This window comes from Haematobia irritans, chromosome 1 (assembly GCF_050003625.1).
Source record: "Haematobia irritans isolate KBUSLIRL chromosome 1, ASM5000362v1, whole genome shotgun sequence".
NCBI lineage: Eukaryota > Metazoa > Arthropoda > Insecta > Diptera > Muscidae > Haematobia > Haematobia irritans.
In genome coordinates, this window is record NC_134397.1 from 274,359,544 (window position 1) to 274,381,502 (window position 21,959).

The following is a 21,959-nucleotide window of genomic DNA, read 5'->3' on the forward strand; positions in this document are numbered from 1 at the left end:
TGCACAGTTATATAAACAAATTCAATTTATTTAATAGATCAAAAATAAGCCTTTAAAAAATTCTTCTTTTCCTCATTTTCAGATGTATAATTTTGATTAAAAATATACAAATATACAGAGATACGCCAAATAAATATTTTTCATAAATTCTATATTATTTTAGATATTTTCTTTTTCCACCGATATGTTGGTGTCGTTATTTTGGGAGCTGTCTGTATGGGAAAATGGGCAATCGTTGTAATTTTCTTGACTGATATTATCCACAGTACTTGAAAGCGAATTAATAGTATCTTCGGTACTGCACATATCTGCTTTGGTGAACTTCAAAGTGTTTTTCAATTCTTCAATAATGCAATCACGTGCTTTCAATTCAACGGCGTCAATGTTCAATTCAGCACTAAGAGCTTTTAGCTTTTGCATCTGACGGTTATTTATGCGCTGTAAATAGGACAAAGATTAAAGACTTTGAAAATGGGAGAAGTTATTTATCAATTCTGGGCATACTTGAGTTTCCACAAGTTTCTGTTTTACTTTTGTAGTTGGCAAATTTTCCAAAATTCTCTTAAGAGATTCACAAACACGTTTAGATTCTTCCAATTCCTGGCGTAGGTTGATTTTTTCAGTTTCTTGTTTTAGAGTACGCCTATCAATTGAAATATATTATTTTTTTAATTGTCCTCTTTTTATTTAATATAACAATAAAATATATTTATCCAATGATTTTTTAAATTGAAACGATTTAAGGAAATATTGATTCAAGATGAATTAAATTTAAAATATTGTGATAGCCCTAAGCGCGCCCACATAGAAGGTAAGTTAGGTTTATATCAGAATCCGCTTCTTTCATACTCATAAAAAGTAAATTGTTTTATAGCAACAATGAACTAACATACCTTTTTCATACAAAGCGGTTCTCTAGGTTAGATTTGATTATTGTGGAATGTGACATTCAGACTAGAGGTGGGAACGTGACAGGGTTCCTATACGGGAAAAAATTCCCGGGAATATTTTTGCCAATAAGCCCGGGAAATTTTCATCGGCAACTTTCGGGAGTTTTTGTTTTAAGGCCGGTACTCTGTTCGGTTTTCGCGTTGAAACTCCATACAAAACCAAAAAATTCGAAAAACTAGCGAAATGTTTTCCATTGAAAAATTGACATTTATAGCATGGCGCCATTTGCAATGTGAATTAAGAAATAATTTATTTATTAAAACTATTTGTGTGGGTTTATAACGCAAACACGAATCATATTTTTGGATCAAAGGAGTAGCAGATCAATTGCCCAAGGGAAAATAAAATGTTCATTTTAGCTCCGTTCGAGAACCCGATCATTTTTGATAATTATTACAAATTTTTACTGGAAGTCGTTCGTTTAGACCAAAACGCCAGCAAAAGAGAGCCGGAGAGAGACTACATTTGACAGTTATGAGATAGAGAAATTGCAAGTTTTTGCTAGAGATTTTTTTCCCAGTAAAATCTTGCAAACCATAGCATACGTTGCCAGCTGCACCCTCACAAAAAATCGCTTCTGTAACATATACTCCCAAACATATTTTGCTTCAAGCATATACATTTTTGGGTATTGCCCAAACATTTATATGTTTGATCTCTACCAATATATAATATGTTTGAAAGCATATTGGTCTAAACAATACATGTTTGGGTAGTCTAAGTTCCAAACATTTTGTATTTTTGCATCCAAATTCAATAATGTTGTCTTCCAAAAAACAATATGTTATTATGTGACCATATAATATGTTTGGAAGCATTTTGCACCCAAAAATATTATATGCTTAAAAAAAATTCTCCCAAACAATATTGTGCTCAAAATTTTATTTATTTATTTATATATTTACAATCATAATGAATTATGAAAATAAACAGGTAATATAGGTGCTAACAACATAGGTTTTCGACCTGAATGCTCAAAATTTTGTTTCTGTCCAATTGTATATTCCCCGACATCTTTCTCACTTCCACGAGATTTTTTAGTTCTTAGCAATTTTAATTAGCAATTTTAATTTTACCTTTTGCCGGACGGGGATTCGAACAGCGGACCACACAGTTTGTAAGGATCAAAGAAGTAGCTGATCAATTGCCCAAGGAAAAATAAAATGTTAATTTTGTAATAACAAGCAACAACCACCAACTTAATTCAATATCGCTCCCTGTTAAATAGCGCTCCAAGCTACTAAACACATATATGTTTATAGGCTATTTCTAAATTAATATATGTTTGCATCCAAGCATATTATATTTACAAACATTTTATGTCCCAAACATAATATGTTCTAACATATTAACATATATGTCCCAAACATGTTATGCTAGTTTATGAACATTATATGCTTGCACTTAAAAATATTGTGTTCAAAAATTTGTGTTCCAAACATATAATGTTTATAGCCAAATATATGAAAACAGTCTTTTTCATCCGTGTGGTTATTGATAACAAAAAAAAAGTACCAATACAATGTACACGTTCGGCAACTACGATTGGAAGTTAAATATACAGGATTCGTTTTTTGTTTTCAATGTTTTAGCAGCTGAAATTTTCAATGTGCAAATAGTTACTGGATACCGTTCGTGTACTTTTCAGCAAATTTAAGCAAAGAGTGTAAAATACACTCTTACTCTCTTGCTAGTTTTTACTGGATATTTTTTACTGGAAAAGTACGCGAACAGACCTTTTGTAATAGCAAGCAGCAACCACAAACTTAATTCAATATCGCTTCCTGTATCGTTATCCAATATTGTTAATTCAAAGCGCTCCCTGTTACCTAAATAAACACCGCTTTCTATGTGAGAAATAATGGTTTCTATAAAATTTTTTCGCAAGAATGAAAATAGTACCGGCCTTTAAACATTAGGGATATTCTTTTATTGGTAACTCCGTTCATTACAAAAAATGCAACACAGCTGACTGCCTTTTATTATTGTGTGTTTCCTTCCAACATTTTGTGAATTTGACGGCCCTTCTGAGAATCCCCATCACGTTGAAAACAGTCGTATACATCATCGTATACGACATCCAAAACTCGTCGGAAAAGCGCCGTCACTATTGAGAAGTTGTACCACGCCAAATTACTACAAAAAAGTTTCGCACGAGTGCAATTATTAGGTGACTTTTTTGATAAATTTAGAACGACGACAATAGGAGCCCCTTCAAACTATTAGAAAAAGTGTATTTTGAGATAGTTGTAAAAGAATCATTGTGGTCAAGTAAAACACGACTGTTTAGATGTTTATTCATTTCATTAAACATTTATAAATTCTTAGAAATATATAATTTATACGACTATCACATCACATTTAACATAATTTTTTCATTAATAAAAGAATGATGTTGAGTTACATGTAGCAAGTTACATGTTGCAGCGTCTATCAGCCAGTGTTTTTATTCTCGATTGAAGCAGCGTGTCTGGAAGAATATCTGAAAAACTATCACTTTACTCTATTTGGAAATTCGCAAATTGTTCACCAATATACCTTTCACAATTTTAAGCATAGTAACAATGTTTTCAGCACTTCATTTTCGTTTTTATTTAAATAAGTTATAACAAGCTAGTTACGCTTGGCGTTTCACAAAATATAAAATGGCTCTTCTAACAATAGTGATGGCAAAACACTTTCATGTACGTTTTGTACTTTTTGATATGCTTCCCCCATCACAGTTGGCGATTTTTGTAGTGTAATTTTGGAGTCTGTGATAGCGATGAGGATGAAATGGAACTTTGAAATGGGTATAATTGTAAACGTTTTTCTCTTCATAACAAGTGGATAGGTGTTCTTTTATTAAATAAATTATTGATTTTCAAAAATAAATGTAAATATTAATAATCGTTCAAAATAATATATATTTTTAACAAGCGATAAGTTTTCGATTGCCATTGATAGTGTACAATCTCCAGCTTGGAAGTACTTCACCACGAAAAATAATTTTGCGCAATGTTCCCTGTGCCCTAAGTCACTGCCGTATACAGGTGGAGTACGAGTCATTTGGAAAATGTTCATAAAGTCAAGCCGGATGTTGGTGATGTGATTTCTTCAAATAAGAGCAAACCTGATTTAAGTATAAAACAATTTTTACAACCAAAGCAGTCCATGGAAGAGTTATTTAGTTTCTCGAATGGCTGCTTTTGACGGAATCACAATTAATGCAATTACTGAAACCAGTTTTATAAGAGAATATCTACAAAAAAGTTTTTTCTTATGTATAAAAGAAGAGACTTTATTTTTATTACTTCAAATGTTTTGTTTTTTTTTTTTATTTATAAACCTTAAAAAGATAATTTGGTAAATTTTTAGAAAATCCCGGGAATCAGGCAAAAAACAATTTTTGTCCCGCGAATGTAAAAAGTTCGGGAATTTAGGAACCCTAGAGCGTGAACAAAATTCAAAGCAACATACGTGAAGGGGACTAAAACCAAATATCACGTGAGTGAAAAAAAATATGTTCGTGACTTACAGTGTCCATTGTCGTGAGTCACTGGGAATTGTCGTGAATCGTGTTTGAGTCTTTAGACGTTGTTCGTGTGTGAGCGTAATTTCGTAAGACTTTCGTGAATATCCGTGCGCGTTAATTCCTACCACACATATCATACATGAATGTGCGATAGTAAAAATAATCCGCTATTCATAGGCGTAAGTGAAATTTCACTTGTTAGGTTAGGTTAGGTTAGGTGGCAGCCCGATGTATCAGGCTCACTTAGACTATTCAGTCCATTGTGATACCACATTGGTGAACTTCTCTCTTATCACTGAGTGCTGCCCGATTCCATGTTAAGCTCAATGACAAGGGACCTCCTTTTTATAGCCGAGTCCGAACGGCGTTCCGCATTGCAGTGAAACCACTTAGAGAAGTTTTGAAACCCTCAGAAATGTCACTTGTGGGCATAAATCTAATTCGGACTATCAACTATGATACCACGTGATGAACTTCTATTTTATAATTGACTGCTGCCCGATACTATGTTTAAATAATTCAATAACAATGGAACTTCATCTTGAATAAAGAGCGACCTACTTCCAGTAGGACCATCTGAGTGAACAACTTCAAACACTCAGATATATCAAAAAAAGTACTAATATATGGTGTAAAATTTTAACTAATAACTTTTTGGAAATATTTTTCTTTGGTCTACATACTTTTGCAACATCTGAACTTTAGTTAATAGTTGATATTTTGCCGGATCTTCACCCTTTAAAATCCGCCAACGATGAACGGCAGTAGGTGTTTTCGCATCCTCCGTTAGAGCACGAACTCGTATACGTTCCTGGTTCAAAGAACGCTGTAAACGAATAATTTCCTCGCGCATATCCGCTGTACTCTTAATACTTCTAGAAAGACATTCCCTTTCAGTTTGTAAATTAGTTATTTCCATCTTCAAAAGTCGTATATCCTCAACACGTTGATTATATTGTGTTTGACCTGAAAAACAATATTCCATTAATGGTGACTTGAAGTTTAGGAGCGGCGATTCTTATATATTCTCCCCCATCCTTTATAATGGGAAACTCTTCTTGTGATTTAACACGACTGCCACCTATGGGGCTTCGTGATATCTAAGATCTAAGCCAACAGCACATTGCCCATTCAAGGCTTCAAAGATCTAATTTGTGAGGCTATCGAAGATTCGCTTATGCAAAATTTCATGAAAATATGAATTGGTAGTTTTTCACCTTCATGGTAAATGATTTTTGAAGGGGCAAACCTACAAATCGAATTATATTGGCGCTACATCTTAAATTTGTCCGTTATATCCCAAACCAAAATGGATTACGATTTTATGATTTTGGACTCGAAAATTACGATTTTCAAATTAAAGACTTTAATTTAATTATTTCTTTCAAAATGTTAATATATTCGAGGGAAAAATGAATGTATAATTCTCTTAGCTCGGAATTGTTGGGACTTTCAAACTTATACAATGACTATCAAAAACCCGGGTAGGTTCGGGAACGGCTGAACCGATTAACATGGTGAAAATTGATATGGCTCAAACGAGGGGCCTCCATCTTTGCCCGACTTTTTTACGTCTAGTAAAAAAACTAAACTTCTCTGGTGTAACATAGTTGAAATTTATCAAGGATGTGGGAGGTTATGATTTTTTGATATTTAGACTTTTTGAAAATTGGACTTAAGTTGGAGGTGGCCTACTATATTTTTCGATATTTGGTCGGGGAAGGTGACGTCTTTTTTTTAAAAGAATAGAGCAAAATCTAAACTTCTCATATTTACATGAAACTTACAGTAAAAAAAGTCTAGTAAAAAAACTAAACTTCTCTGGTGTAACATAGTTGAAATTTATCAAGGATGTGGGAGGTTATGATTTTTTGATATTTAGACTTTTTGAAAATTGGACTTAAGTTGGAGGTGGCCTACTATATTTTTCGATATTTGGTCGGGGAAGGTGACGTCTTTTTTTTAAAAGAATAGAGCAAAATCTAAACTTCTCATATTTACATGAAACTTACAGGGAACGTAGTAGAAGCTGAATAAATTAATGAAGTGTATAGGATTTTTCGACAACTGGTCCTCTTTGGAATAGTGAAAAATCTAAACTTCTTCGATTTACTTGGTGCGTATAGGGGACATGGAAAGTTATGAAATGAATATCTGTTATATCAGATATCTTTCGATATCTGGTTACGGATGTTTTTGAAAATAGAAACTTTTCCGAAACTGAGATTGAACCTATGTATGCAAGCCGGCCATGTTAACCATTGCACCACGTTAGCTCCCATCGCTCACTCTGAGAGATGGCTTGAAGATGGCGAGGAGAAATTTCCCTAATATCATCTTTACAGATTCTATTTGAGGAAATTACAATACAACTTCCCATCTGATATTCACCGGACACTACCACATTAGTGGTAGTGTCTGTTATTAACTATGATAAGATCGCATAATGAAAAACTGACTAACTAGTAAGTGATCGTAAAGACCATAAAAAAGTCGTCGCAATATTTCTGACTTTGATCAAAATTCAAACATAAGACAAATATAATCGAATTCAAAATGAGATTTTTGATTTTACGATTTATTGACCATACACCCATAAAAAAAGGCGCTCTAATGCCAACTGAACTTTATTTTAGTTCATGAAGATTAGTTAATTTTAGTTAAATTTTGCACAATATGAGTAAATGTTCATTATTTGAATAATTTTTTTGCTAACTTTAATGACGTGAACTAAAAATAAGAAAAAAAGTTGTATACAAATATAGTGCACAATTTAACTACAAAATAAAATACACCTAGACCTCGCTTTGCGTCGTTTCGTTTTGCGTTGTTTCGAAGTTGTTTGCTGCTGAATTAGTACTAGTTTTCACATTTCGTCGTTAGATGTTCGAAATTGAGTTGTTATCTGTCGCCAATCTTTGCATGGTTTGCCATAGAAACTCATAATTCACTTTGCGTCGTGTTTTTTTAACGTATCTGCGACGCAAACCGAAGTCTAGGTGTAGTTCATATTTTCCTAAAATGGCAGAAGTTTGCTTAAATTAACTTTTTTAAATCCAATTTTTTCTTTCAACATATGAAATTTTCTTAAACAACAGAAAAAAATTAATTATTTTTAAAAAAATTTCTTCAGTTTGACAAAAAGTATTAACTTGTTTATAACATGTTGCAATTAGAAAACTATTTTAGTTAAAATTCTCTAAAATAAACCTACATTTTCTTCCAAGGTGGGTTCACTTTTTTGGGTGTATTTTTAACACTTTTCGCCAAAATAATAATGCGCTTAGGCACCTCACTCCCCCACCCTATGGTATAGGACAATCGAAGCAAATTTGAATTCATAAAATTATGATTTACAATAACTTACCTTGATCCAAAGCCGTTTGAGTTATACCTAATTTCTCCTTAAGCAGTACAATCTCATCATTACGTCTTACCATTTGCAACCCAATCAGATTCTTTTCTTTACGTGTCTCTTCCAATTCCTGTGATATTTTCATAAATTTCAATTCATCTTGCGAAATGATTTTCATGAGATGTTCATTTTTGATTTTCATTTCCTTCAAATCTTTACGAACACCCGCCAAAATTTTCTCTTTATTCCGCAATTCGGATTGTAAATCCTTTTTGTCTGTATTCAGGTGTTCAATGCGCAGATTTAGGGAATTGATTCTGTTTTGATTGTCGGCAATCTCATTGGTCAATTGAGTGATTTGGTGTGAAGTTTTCTAAGAGAAATATGTTCGAGTGATTATTTTTTTATTTTTAATATTTTATTATAAAACGTATTTTATTATAAAATAAATTTGTCTGTCATAACATACGGAAGGATGCAAATTTCAAAGTAAAATATCCTAAATTTAGTGAAAAATAAAAAATGTTGTTTTTTTAAGAAGTTCTTATACTGTAAAATCTTACCCTTAATTGAAAAGCAATAAATATTTATGCCTTTTTAGAGGAGTCCTTCCTTTAATTCAAAAACTTACCGTTTGCAAAAGACGGAAATTATCCCTTTCTTGGGTACATGTCTCCAGTGACCTTTGCAATATAATCTTCTCCGAATGTACCGATTCCAATTGTTTTTTCATATTAATCAAGGCAAATTGCTTTTGCTGTAGTTGCTCCGTAAGATCGACAATCTGATTGGATTTAAGTTGAATTTGCTCTGATATCCAAAGATTTAAATATTATTTGCCGCAAACTCTTTCTTTGGCTTCTACCCTTACCCTGATAGTATTCAATTTTTTCGTGTAAAGTTTCAACCTCCTGGGCCATTTCATCTCTCTCCTTTTCAGCTTTGGCTATATTAATTTTAGCCTCGTCTACCTTAACATTGAGTTTATTGATATCCAAACGTAAATTGTCGATGGTATTGTTCTGCATCATTATGGTATGACGTAAATCGGCAATTTGATTATTCAATTTAACAACATCACTCCTTAGATTATCACGCTCCCTCTGAATATTATCCTTCAGACGTCGCAAATCATCGAATTTTTGTGCTGAATTAAGAAGATCTTTTTCCAAGGAGTTGGATTGATTCCTGCAATTTATAAATTTATAAAAGTTCTTCTGTTAGCCTTGGTATATCGGTCTTGCTTACTTCAATCGTATGATATCCTCATTTAATCCATTATTGATGCGATTCATTTTGAATAGTTTCGATGATACGGAGGTATGATCCTGTTCACATTTTTTGAATTTATTTTTCAATTGATTTATAGTGTGGGCCTTGACTTTATCTTCCAACCGTAAAGCCTTCATAGTTTCATCCGATTCTCTTTGCTGCTTGTGCAAATTCTCAATTTCATCCTCATATTTGGTCAATTGTTTCAATTGTAGAGTATTATCATTTTTCAATTTTTCCAAGGCATTTTTTAAACGGTCATAATCAGCGATTTTCTTGGCCAGTGCTGTATTGGTGTCATTGAGCTAATAAAACGAAATTAATTGAAAGTAGTAAATATGTAATGAAGTTCGGAGATATCTTCGTAGGCAGCTCAGTATTTTATTTCAATCATGTATTACCCGAATTTTAGGTAATAGGGTCCCTATTAAAAATACGAAAAGAGAAGATCGTTGAAAATCCCCGCCTTAACCTATCTTTTCTTATAACAGAGTTTAATCCATGAAGTTTTATCAATGTGTACACTGGTATACCTGTTTGTTTTTTTGAACATTATATTTGTTGCGATTATATTATTTATGAGCCAATAAACGCATTTGCATTGGATTTTTTTATTTAATTATTCGTGATGGAGGGTAAGTTCATAATAGTGATTTTATTGTTGCCAAAACATCTCAACAAAAGGTTTGTAGATCGCACCATAAATCGTTATCGTTATAAATAAAATGGTAGCATCGTTATCGTTATAAATAAAATGGTAGCAGGATGAAGATTGAAGTCAAACATTTTACTTTTCAAAATTTGGAGAAGTAGAAAATTTTTTACAAATTCGGAAAATTCGACTTTTTGTAGCCGATTTCAATATTCAAAAAGATGACTTCGAGGTATTTTAAGCCCACAAAAGATATGTATTTGATTTAATTTGGTCTATGTTCTGGTATAGCCTCCATTAGAGGTGTGCGCGTGACACGAAATTTTCGTGACACGCGTGATTCACGCGTGAATCGCGTGAGTCGTGAACAAAATTTGAAGGAACTCTCGTGAATGTGCGTGAATGGGACTAAAATGAATATGTCGTGCGTGAGCGTGCGTGATAAATAAAATCGGTTCGTGAGTGTGCGTGAATAAAATTTCTGCAAAATCACGCTCACGATTTTGCAGAAATTGAAATTAATTTGGCTCTCGAACTACATTCTATTGTTGAATTTTGTTACCTTTGCTGATTTCCATTTGGAAAATATCGTGAGTCCCGTGAATCACGTGAATTTGTCGTGATTCGTGCGTGAGTGTGAGCCTTAAAAAGTAGTTCGTGCGTGAGCGTGCGTGAGTACTGGTTTTCATTTCGTGAATGTGCGTGAGTGGGATTGGCTATCACACGTATCGTGCGTGAGCGTGCGTGAATAAATATTTTGGTTCGTGAATGTGCGTGAGTGTGAGTGAAATTTCAGTCACGCGCACACCTCTAGCCTCCATGAAGACCGATCTCTCGATTTTATTTATTGAGAGATTACAAAAGAATTAGCATTTTCATCCGATTTGCAGTAGTATTGGTTTGCACCCACAATTTGATTTGTTAATTGTGGTTCATATTGATGTATATTCTGATTTAGGTCGCATATATCCCAATCTCCCTATTACAGTTCTGGCGCACATTCGAGTATAGAACACCCAAAGAAATTTGTTAGTAGGGACAGCAGAAAAGTCTGCTAAAACAGCAGAAAGTCTGCTGAAAAAGGGACAGCAGTCACTGTTTGCTGAAAAAGCAAACATTTCCTGCTATTTTTTAAGCTCGATTACACTAAAACATGTTTTATTTTGGTTAAAACAAATAAAAATATCAACTTAAGAGCTATCCTAACATCCCAGCAAAAAAATTTGGAAGTTCTTCCAAAGGCACAACTTTAAAAGCACTTCCAGAAGATGCACTTCCAATGATGTTCTTTATTTTAACTAACTAGGAAGTTCGTTTAAAGCAATTTTTTATAACATTTTTTTTTCATACTTTTAATTGGTAATTTTAAATTATTTCGTTTCAAATAGGTTAAAAACAGAGTAAGAATTCATAAAATGGTACAAATCATTTAAATTTTGTTGAAAAAAATTCTAAATCCAATCCGAAAAAATTGTGAATTTTTGAAAATATTTGAGGTTAAACGTTTCAGACAAGCGTTAGAATCCATTAAAAATTATAAAAAATTATAAAAATTATTTATTTGACAAAATATCACAGAATTTTTTAATTTACATCCAAAACGTTGAATTCGGATCACACCTAAAGAAGTGATGCAAATTCAGTGCAACGGCTGTTGAAATCGACGACTTCCGTCCTATGACAAGCCCATGTTAAATTCATCGCTTCTGCGTCAATTTTGCACCACTTCCGGATCCAAAAAGAACATTTTCATTACATTTTTGGCGACGCTTTTTTTTTGCTGGGATAATTAACACAATATTTTATGAATATCTATAGTATTTGACCAAAAACCTGAATATTTATAGAATTGAGGCATAACAGCAAACAAAATGTTTGCTGATCGTGTTTAGGAGCTTGTAAGTATATTACAGAGCAAAAATATACCAAAAACTACTTTTGGTTCTTAAATATGCTTTGGGGAAAATTTCATAACCTAAAAATTTTATAAATTGTTGTTCACTAGGCCCTGAAGTACAAAAATATAACAGCAGACATCGACTGCTGTTTTTAGGAGTCTTTTTTCTATGAGTGAAGTTAAAATTGTCCAAAAAGACTTTGGGTATTAGGTCTTTTTGGACAATTTTACACCGTAAAAGCATTTTGAAATGTTCGGCGATAACCGACGAATCAAGAACAGTGTTACCGTTGGAAATTTTGAAAAAGTCGCAAAAAATTTAGAATATTCAAAAAAAAAAGTCGCACAAAAAATCGCGTGGTGATAAAAAAAAGTCGCTTGCATTTGTGAGGTCTTTTGATTACAAAAAAAATGTTCTATGTAACAATAAAGGAACAGTCCCTTTAATATAAAGAAAAATTTTACCAACTTATTGAAATATTTTACCAACTTATTGCAAATGCAGTAAAACGTAAACTTGCAACGGAGTAAAAATGTTAAAATTAGAAGAAATACGCGAACGCCATCCAGTACCAATTTGCCATCAGTCAATTTAAAGCTTTTAAATCGATTAAAATAATAAAAATATTTATTTTATATACTACTTTCCTAATTGACTCTGTGAAATTTATTGCACGTACGATTTGTTTATGACAAACTCTTGCAAGTTTTTACTGTCAAAAAATCCCTAGCAAAAACTTGCAACTTCTCTATTTCTCAAATGTCACATTTGATCTCTCCTTCTAGACTTCTAGCAAAAATTTGTGATAAATTGGACTTCTAGCAAAAATTTGTGATAATTATCAAAAGTTATTATATTTTATTATATTAGGTTAGGTGTCGTAGGTTAGGTGTCCTTTGTGATACTATATGTGATTTCCTTCTCTCTTGTTAATGAGTGCTTCTATGGGTAGCTCAATGACAAGTGAACTCCTTTTTATAGCCGAGTTCAAACGGCGTTTCACATTGCAGTGAAGTACTTCAAAAACTTTGAAACATTCAGTACCAACCGCTGAAATGAATTTTGCTGTTTGGTCGAAGCTGCGGTTGAATCCATGACCAAGGAGGGCCATTGCACAAAGGTGGCTCCCACGTAAGGCGCACGGCTATGAACTCCCATTTATAAAAATTGCTTCAAATTGAAAGACTTCCCTTTTGTGCGACTAATGCGCTTTACAAACTATCAGTTATTCCGGACGGAATGTCGGTGTTTGCAAAGAAGGATCAATGTGTCGGATCAATACGACTTGTCGGCGATGACTAAATAATCGATAAATGTGTTATCGATCCCATAAACATGCAGCAGTACCGATTATGCCTTCGGACTTAACCCTCTAATGCCCCAATTTTTTTGCCAGCTGATTAAATTTTCAATGTTAACGACACGAAAGCTAGAAAAGTAAACAAGAAAAATTTATACGGTAAAATTCAGTATATGCTGCAAAGCCTCTTGAACAGTTTCAACTAAGTTTTCTTTTTATTTTATCCATTTTTGTTGTCTTAAGGTGTGTTTTACTAAAAGCTTCCTTATAAAATGAAGCCCGCCTGGGCATTAGAGAGTTAAGTTATAATGTGCACAATATATGGGATATGTTCGACATAAATGTCTTAATACAATGAGAATTAACACATATTTTTATAGATAGGTACTTGAAATGGTACCTAATCACGATTGCCACAATTGGTAGAATCTACCAAAAATGGTAGATTTTTTACTGTTTGGTAGATTCGAAGAATTCTTAATATTTTGTTAGATTTTGCAGAATATTCTATCCTACTAAGATATACTTAATTTTTTATAGAAATACAATTTTGAAAACATTTTCTATACAACAAATTTTCCATATGTTGCAAAATTTTCTATAAAAAACTTTTTTGATAAAATTTTCCAAAAAAAAATGTTTACAACATTTTCTATAGAAAAAAAATTTGACAAAATTTTCTATAGAAATAAGATTTTGGCAAAATTTTCTAAAGAAATAAAATTTTGACAAAATTTCCTATAAAGGTAAATTTTGAAAAAATCTATATCTATAGAAAAAAATATTGACAAAATTTTCTATAGAAAAAAATTGACAAAATTTTCTATAACAATAAGACTTTGGCAAAATTTTCTATAGAAATAATATTTTGGCAAAATTTTCTATAGAAATAATATTTTGGCAAAATTTTTTATAGAAATAAAATTTTTACAACATTTTCTATAGAAAAAAATTTTGATAAAGTTTTCTATAGAAATAAAATTTTTACAAACTTTTTCAAAAAAAATAAAATTTTGACAAAATTAGAAATAACATTTCTAGAGAAAAAAATTACAAAATTTTCTAGAGAAATAAAATTTTTACAAACATTTGAAAAGAAATAAAATTTTCTCCCGAAAATAACTTTTTCGAAAGAAATAACATTTTGACAAACATTTCTAGAGAAAAAAAGATTTTACAAAGTTTTCTAGAGAAATAAAATTTTTACAAACATTTCAAAAGAAATAAAATTTTTAGAAAATTTTCTAGCGAAATGAAATTTTGGCAAAATTTTCTATAGAAGTGAATTTTGAAAAAAAAAAATCTATAGGAATAAAATGTTGACAAAAATACTATTGACTATGTAATAAAAACTTGTCTAAATTTGAGAAATCTTTTACTATTTTATATCCATTAACAAATTTATTTAGTGTAAATATATTTGAATATACCTCTTTTGCTGTAACATCCAATTTGGCCAATGTTTTCTGATTTATCTCCTTTTGATCTTCCAAATTATTCATCAATGTACGTATTTTTGTATCCAAATTCACTTTTTCCGAGGACATAACTTTCACGCGAATACCCATTTTATTCAATGTATCCTCATGATTATGTATAATGTACTCCAAGGACTCTGAATAGTAACGTTGAATCTGCAAACGTTTCTCAAGATCAATTACTTCACCATTTATGCGATCACGTTCACGTAAAATTATATTTTTATATTTTGCCAATTGACCGAATCTATAATTTTATATATAATAATAATAATGGAAATTATTCATTTATTTAAAAAAAAATCCAATTTACTCAGCACTGTCATCTTGATTATCGCTGTGCTTACGCTCAAATGTTTCGCATTTCATAAGGATTTCTTGAAATTTCTCCTGAATTTCTTGTTCACGGGTAAGAGATGCATCTGATTCTTTCCATGCATTGGCTATAGTGAAAAAGATACATTGAGCATAGATTAAAATTAACGCAAAATTAGCAAGTACACCCGAAGGCAACAAAACAAAATTGTATATACCGCAATATTCCGATGATCGGAATCACGAATCGCAAAATGTTTGTTTGGCTATATTTTATTGGGATTATACTATCATGTAATCTACATATCCTATTATATCCCTATTTGTATATATTTATGTATTATGACATTTATTGTATTCCTTATGTTATTGACATTTAGTAATAAAGAGTTCTACTTCCGCTGTAACCGTGCGCTCTACTATAGGTTATGTTCCCAGCTTAGAAATAAAATTATAATTCATCCTAAATTATCAATCTAATCTCGACATGTCGAAGCCGGAAAGTAATACAGGAGGATTGTCTATCGAAAGACTTTTTGGGAGAGAAAATTATCCCACCTGGAAAATTGCTGCGCAGGCTTATTTGGATTTAGATAATCTTTGGACTACCACGATCGATTATGAAGTCGATGAACAGGGAAATCCAAAAAAAAGATGTGAATCCAGATCAAGACAGGAGAGCGAAAAGTAAGCTGACTTTGATAATCGACCCGGTATGTTATGTTCACATACAAAATGTAAAAACAGCAAAAGACCTTTGGAACCAGCTAGCAAAAGCATACGAAGATTCTGGACTGACTCGACGCGTAGCATTATTGCGAAAGCTGATCACAACGTCTCTTGCAAGCTGTGGATCGATGGAAGTATATGTAAAAGAAATTGTTACGACTGCACAATCTTTGAACGGTATTGGTTTCACGATAAGTGAAGAATGGGTTGGCTCATTGTTACTTGCTGGACTACCCGATGAATACCGACCAATGATTATGGCTTTGGAAAACTCAGGAATTAGCATCACTGGAGATAGCATAAAGGTAAAACTTCTGCAAGAAATACCAAGTGCATGCGAAACATCTGCATTTAAAGCTTCACAAAGAAAGTTCCAACAAGTAAACAACAAAAAAGGCCCGAAATGTCGGAAATGCCAGAAATATGGTCATATAGCAAAATATTGTCACACGAAAGTCCCAACATCTGACAGCAGTGATAGAAAATATGATGCGTACTCAGCTGTTGCTCTTTCGACGCTAAACACAACCAACAACAACGATTGGTACTTTGACTCTGGTGCTACATCACATATGACGTTCAATTCGGATTTGTTGACAAACATTAATTCAAAAACTGGAACAGTTTCAACAGCAAATAAAGGGATAATGCAAATAAAAGCGTCTGGTACATCAACAATACGTCCTGATTGTCATGACACAGACATAGAAATAAATAATGTATTGCACATTCCTGATTTGTCAACTAATTTACTCTCGGTAAGTCAAATTGTGAAGAGAGGTCATTGTGTTATATTTAGCAAAAACGGTGTTGAGGTGTTGAACCCGGAAAACAAAGTAATTTCTACAGGAAAACATATAAACGGTCTGTTTAAATTGGAGTGTAAAACCACTAATAAAGCATTTGCATGTGGGGCAACTGCAAGTTACAATTTATGGCACAGACGTATGGGTCATCTTAACCTCAAAAGTTTACAAAAACTAAAAAATGGTTTAGCAACTGGCATAGAATTTTCGAATGACAACGCGAATGATTGTAAAATTTGTCCAATGGGTAAGCAAATTAGATTGCCATTCAACAAAAATGCACATAGAGCTTCGGAGATACTCGAGGTGGTACATTGTGACGTTTGCGGCCCAATGGAAGAACATTCTCTTGGAGGAAGTCGATATTTTTTAACATTTATCGACGACAAAACACGAAAAATTTTTACTTATTTTCTTCCAACGAAAAGTGAAAGTGAAGTTGCTGCCAAATTTAAAGAATTTTTGTGTTTTGCGGAGAGGCAAAGTGGTAAACAACTAAAAACCATACGCACCGATAATGGAACGGAGTTTGTAAACAAAACCTTTCGGCGCATAGTAAAAGAGAATGGGATAAATCACCAAACAACAAATGTACATACACCTGAGCAAAATGGAGTTGCCGAACGCAACAACAGATCAATTGTTGAAAAAGCGAGATGTATGTTAGCAGATGCAAATTTGCCAAAAATATTTTGGGCAGAAGCTGCAGCATATTCGGTTTATTTACTTAACCGGTCACCATCGAAAGGCACTGGCATCACTCCTGAAGAGGCGTGGAATGGCAGGAAACCTGATCTGTCACATATAAAAGTTTTTGGAACAAATGCTATGGTCCACATACCCAATGCAAATCGTAAAAAGTGGGATGTAAAAGCAAAAGAATGTGTTTTAGTAGGCTTCGATGAGCACACAAAAGGTTACCGTTTTTATGATCCGGATAAAAACATGGTGTTCAAAAGCCGTAATGTATCATTCATTGATGAAAACATATCTACAGATACTCCTGCGAAGTTTGCGATCAAGACAAAACATAGCAAAGTCGGTCTAGATTTAAGAGAAAATGCACTAGAAGAACAAAGTCAAACTGAAATTATAAACAGAAATGAAGTGGCAGAACAACAACAAACTGAAATTACCCCAACTGATTCAACGGACGACGTAAACAAAACAAATCAACAAGTTTCTCAGCAGCAGCATACTGCAACACAGTCATTAAGACGGAGTGGAAGAAACCGAAAGAAACCCGTTAGATTATATGAATACGTCACTGGCAATGAAAGTACATCATCAGATGAGTATGAAACAGCTGTTTTGCGAAATGATGAACAACAAAATATTTTGCGAAATGATGAACAACAAAATATTTTACGAAATGATGAACAAGGAGATGGTAACTCAACATGTAGTTCTGAAGTCAACTTTATTGGATTTTCTGGATTGGCGGCGCCTCCATTGCAACCAAATAGCCGAAAATTGTTTCCCCAACAAAAGGTTAAGCACGGCGATGAGGGGCGCATATTTAAAGGCAAGTATTTTGAAATTAATTTTAAAAATAAACAAAATACTGCATCACAATTGTTTCAGACATACATGGATGATCCGGCGACGCTAGAAGAAGCATTGGCACGGCCAGATGCGAATCACTGGAAGCTGGCAATGGAAGAGGAATATCAATCTCTGATGCAAAACAATACTTGGTCAATGTCAGAATTGCCACCAAACCGCAAGGCAATCAAATGTAAATGGATTTTTCGAACCAAACGTGACGTCACTGGTAGCATTGATCGTTATAAAGCGCGATTGGTCATAAAAGGATACTCGCAGCGAAAGGGGGTGGATTATGATGAAACGTACTCGCCAGTTATACGTCATAGTTCCCTACGATACCTTTTTGCAATCGCGGCGAAACTAAATCTACAAGTTGAACAAATGGATGCCATCACAGCATTTCTACAAGGCAATATTGAAGAGGAGATCTACATGGAACAGCCACCGCTATACACGGATCATTATAATGCGTCAAAAGTATGTCGTCTAAATAAAGCATTGTATGGACTAAAACAGTCAAGCAGAGTTTGGAACAAAGAATTAAACAAGGTACTAGAAGCTAGTGGACTACAAAAGTCAAAATATGATCCATGTGTATTTTACAAACTCGAAGACAACAAACTACTTATAGTAGCTGTATATGTGGATGACATCTTACTGTTCTGTAACAATGATAAATGGCTCAAGAATATAAAAGGTCACCTTAACCGTAAATTTCACATGAAAGACCTTGGAGCCGCGAAACAAATTCTTGGAATGAGAATCACTCGTGAAGAAGGTAAAATTTCTCTTGATCAAGAACACTATATTGAGAGCATTCTTGAAAAATTTGGAATGAAGAATGCAAAACCAGTCAGCACACCTATGAATGCAAGTGAAAAATATTCAAAAGATGACTGTCCCACCACATCCGAGGAAATGAAGAAAATGGAAAATATTCCGTACCAGGAAGCTATCGGATGTCTTATGTATTTGTCTCAATGTACTAGACCAGACATTACATTCGCTGTAAATAAATTGAGTTGCTTCAACGCAAATCCTGGAACCCATCATTGGTTAGCAGTAAAACATATTTTAAGGTATTTGCGTGGCACCTCAAAATTAAAATTGAATTTCTTGAAAGATGAGAGAAGTGATATCATCGGATACTCTGACGCAGACTGGGCTGGTAGTGTTGATGATAGGAAATCTACGACAGGCTATGTCTTTATCGCTCAAGGGGGAGCCATATCCTGGTGCTCAAAACGGCAACAAACCGTAGCACTCTCATCGTGTGAAGCTGAATACATTGCTCTGTCAGCAACTGTTCAAGAAGCAATATGGTGGAGTGGTATAGAATCACATTTTTACCCGAGTCCAAAATCGATGCAAATAGCTTGCGATAATCAAAGTGCCATATCGATTGCATCAGCAAGTAGAGACCATTCCAGAACTAAACACATTGATGTTCGTCATCACTTTGTGCAAGATCAATTACAAAATGGAAAGTTTAAAGTGAACTACATAAGCACAAACGAACAGGTTGCTGATATCCTAACAAAACCGCTTGAAAAGAATAAATTGGAATTATTCAGAAAGGCAATGGGGCTTCAATAGAATATCCAGATTAAGGAGGAGTATTGGGATTATACTATCATGTAATCTACATATCCTATTATATCCCTATTTGTATATATTTATGTATTATGACATTTATTGTATTCCTTATGTTATTGACATTTAGTAATAAAGAGTTCTACTTCCGCTGTAACCGTGCGCTCTACTATATATTTTCTTAAAAAGGTATAAACTTAAAACTTTTCAATAGAGTTCTCTTTATAAGCAAACTAAATTCTTGCGATTTTGATTTCCGAATATCAGAACATGGGTGATAATCTATTTTATTTGCCTTAAAAGAAAACCTCCTTTGTGTAAAATTTCGTTTCGCAGAAAAGGAAACTGTTCTTTGATGAAATGGGAGCCATACCAAGCAAAAACTCTCATAGCTTATAATCATGGAGGTAACGTAGTACAAGGTTTTAACCTCAACTACTTACCCAGTTTTTGCTGGGTTATATTAACACTTTGACTGCCAAGGCCATTTTCAGAAAACTGGCCATTTTGATTTTTCACATTATATTACTAAAAACTCTATTTCTAGATCATTGGTATCATCAAAAATCAGAAATGATGTTTTTTAAAGGAGAAGAATGACCTACGAGTTATCTCGTAGTTGGCTTCTGGGAAAGAACTCGCTACAATACTAACACTATTATAGTACGGTTTTACTCGTAGCTACACAAAAAGTGGTAGTTTTAGCTAGTACGAGATAACTAGAAGGGAAATCGCACTACGAGTTATCACGTAGTTGGCAGTCAACGTGTTAAAATCTGGACTTATATGCTATAAAGAAGTCACATAACGATTTTTACTCATTAAAATATCGCTTCGATTTTCTAAAGAAGGAATTTAATTCCTAAAGGGATAGCTGTTGTTGGAAATAAGATATAATTTCTTTCAATTTGTGTATATTCACCCAAAGCTTCTTTCAAATATTCCATAGATTCTTCGGATGTTGCTGTCATTTCCAGAGCAAATCTTAATTTATTTTCGGCCCGTATTACTTGAGGTCTTAGCTGTGCATTTTCCTTAAGTTCTTCCACATAGCGTCGATGTAAATTGAATATTATATCTGTATATTTTTTTATTCTGGAAGCCTCAAATGTCCGTCCATGTTCCATTAACATTTGAATAGTCTAAAAATTGCAATATACAAGTACAAGGTATGATTGAACGTGAACGGAGGATCATTTGTCTCACTTTATTTGCACGATTAAAAAATTCGTCATTTAGATCTGTGACCAAATCCAATTCTCTTTCCAAAAATGATGTATCCGAGTCTTGTAATACTGGTTCCGGCTCTGGCTCCAAAACTATCTTCTTTGCACCTTTCTTCGCCTTTTTGCCTGGTGCCCCAGCCTTTGCAGAAAATATTTTGACTTTTGGAGGCATATTTTGCAAATGGATTTGGAGCTCTCGTTGTAGTATTCCTTGTATGAAATATTTTTTTATGTACAATGATACAAAATAAACGTACTTGTCACAGACTTTCAAAATTCAATTGAAAAATTCTAAATTCTTGGTTCTTTTGCATTGCATGGACTTTTTCCTCATTTGATGTAAAAAAACTATTATGTGACTTCATGAAATTTATTGATCCAATTAAATATTTATTCGATTAATTAATATGATATAAACGTTTATTTCTGATAATAAACGAATTGAATCATACAATTTGAGGCTAATCGTGTTAATGTTGTTCTCGTTTGTAAGGATATTTTTCTAAAATTTATACTAAAAATTGTATATATTCAGCGATGATTCGGTTGTTTTGTAAGTAGTTGGTACTGCCTCTCTCCCTTACAATCCTGCTGAAATAGTGCTCTATTTTTTGCTGGGGGGTTACTTGGAAATATATAAAATTCAAATGGTATGTTTCCTGAGGTTAGTTTTGAACTTTCTATATGTGGAAACTACTATGGACACTGGATGGAAAAAGTCAATTTTTGTTTGAGTTTTAGAACAATCTTTTGTATCGCTTCTAATCGCGCAAGATGACATAACTACTGTCATATGATATGAAATCAAAATTTTGGTGATTACACACATTACTTGAATGAGCTCGAGAAGCAAAATCTGGAAATTTTCCTTCTAGTTTCGAGCAATTGGATGATCAGTTTGACATACCTCTTTATAAACCTAATATATCTCTAGACTACCAATTTCAGGATAATTGGATAAAAATTGAGAATTTCTCATGAAGTCACATGGGCCCATACAGGGCATATACCAAAGAATGGACTGTTATACACCACATCCGGCACCTAAAATTCCTCAAGGTTTCCATTTTCAGCCAAATCGGATAAAAATTGTGATGTTTAGAAACTAAGAAGTCAAAACGCGACATCGGTTTATATATGGGCTATACCAATTCATGGTCCGATACACACCATATTTGGCACATATTAGTGGACCTAAAATACCTCTAGATTTCCGTGTTTAAGCAAATCGGACAAAAATTGCGTTGGCTTGAAACTCATGAAGTCAGATCGGGACCGATATACACCACTATGTGGAATTAAAATACTTCCAGATGTCCAAT

General features: G+C 33.3%; 1 protein-coding gene across 1 annotated transcript; it reads right to left on the reverse strand.

Annotated features, from left to right (window-relative positions):
• Nucleotides 1-7: 7 nt before the first annotated feature.
• Nucleotides 8-20,934, reverse strand: ORY (Occludin-Related Y). The gene is made up of 11 exons (XM_075294720.1): nt 20,618-20,934; nt 20,334-20,553; nt 14,734-14,863; nt 14,373-14,667; nt 9,069-9,397; nt 8,692-9,008; nt 8,452-8,630; nt 7,833-8,193; nt 5,149-5,431; nt 505-643; nt 8-438 (listed from the first exon to the last, which is right to left on the reverse strand). The coding sequence occupies exons 1-11, from the start codon at nt 20,807-20,809 to the stop codon at nt 160-162; spliced, it is 2,724 nt and encodes a 907-aa protein (XP_075150835.1). The 5' UTR covers nt 20,810-20,934; the 3' UTR covers nt 8-159.
• Between the last annotated feature and the right edge of the window lie 1,025 nt (nt 20,935-21,959).

Coding starts and splice junctions, on each gene's coding strand:
- ORY (XM_075294720.1), bottom strand. CDS start 20,809: ATGCCTCCAAAAGTCAAAATATTTTCTGCAAAGGCTGGGGCACCAGGC. Junction 9,398..14,372: donor TGGATGTTACAGCAAAAGAG/GTATATTCAAAT, acceptor TCGTTTTATTAG/CTCAATGACACCAATACAGC. Junction 5,432..7,832: donor TCAAACGGCTTTGGATCAAG/GTAAGTTATTGT, acceptor ATTGTTTTTCAG/GTCAAACACAATATAATCAA.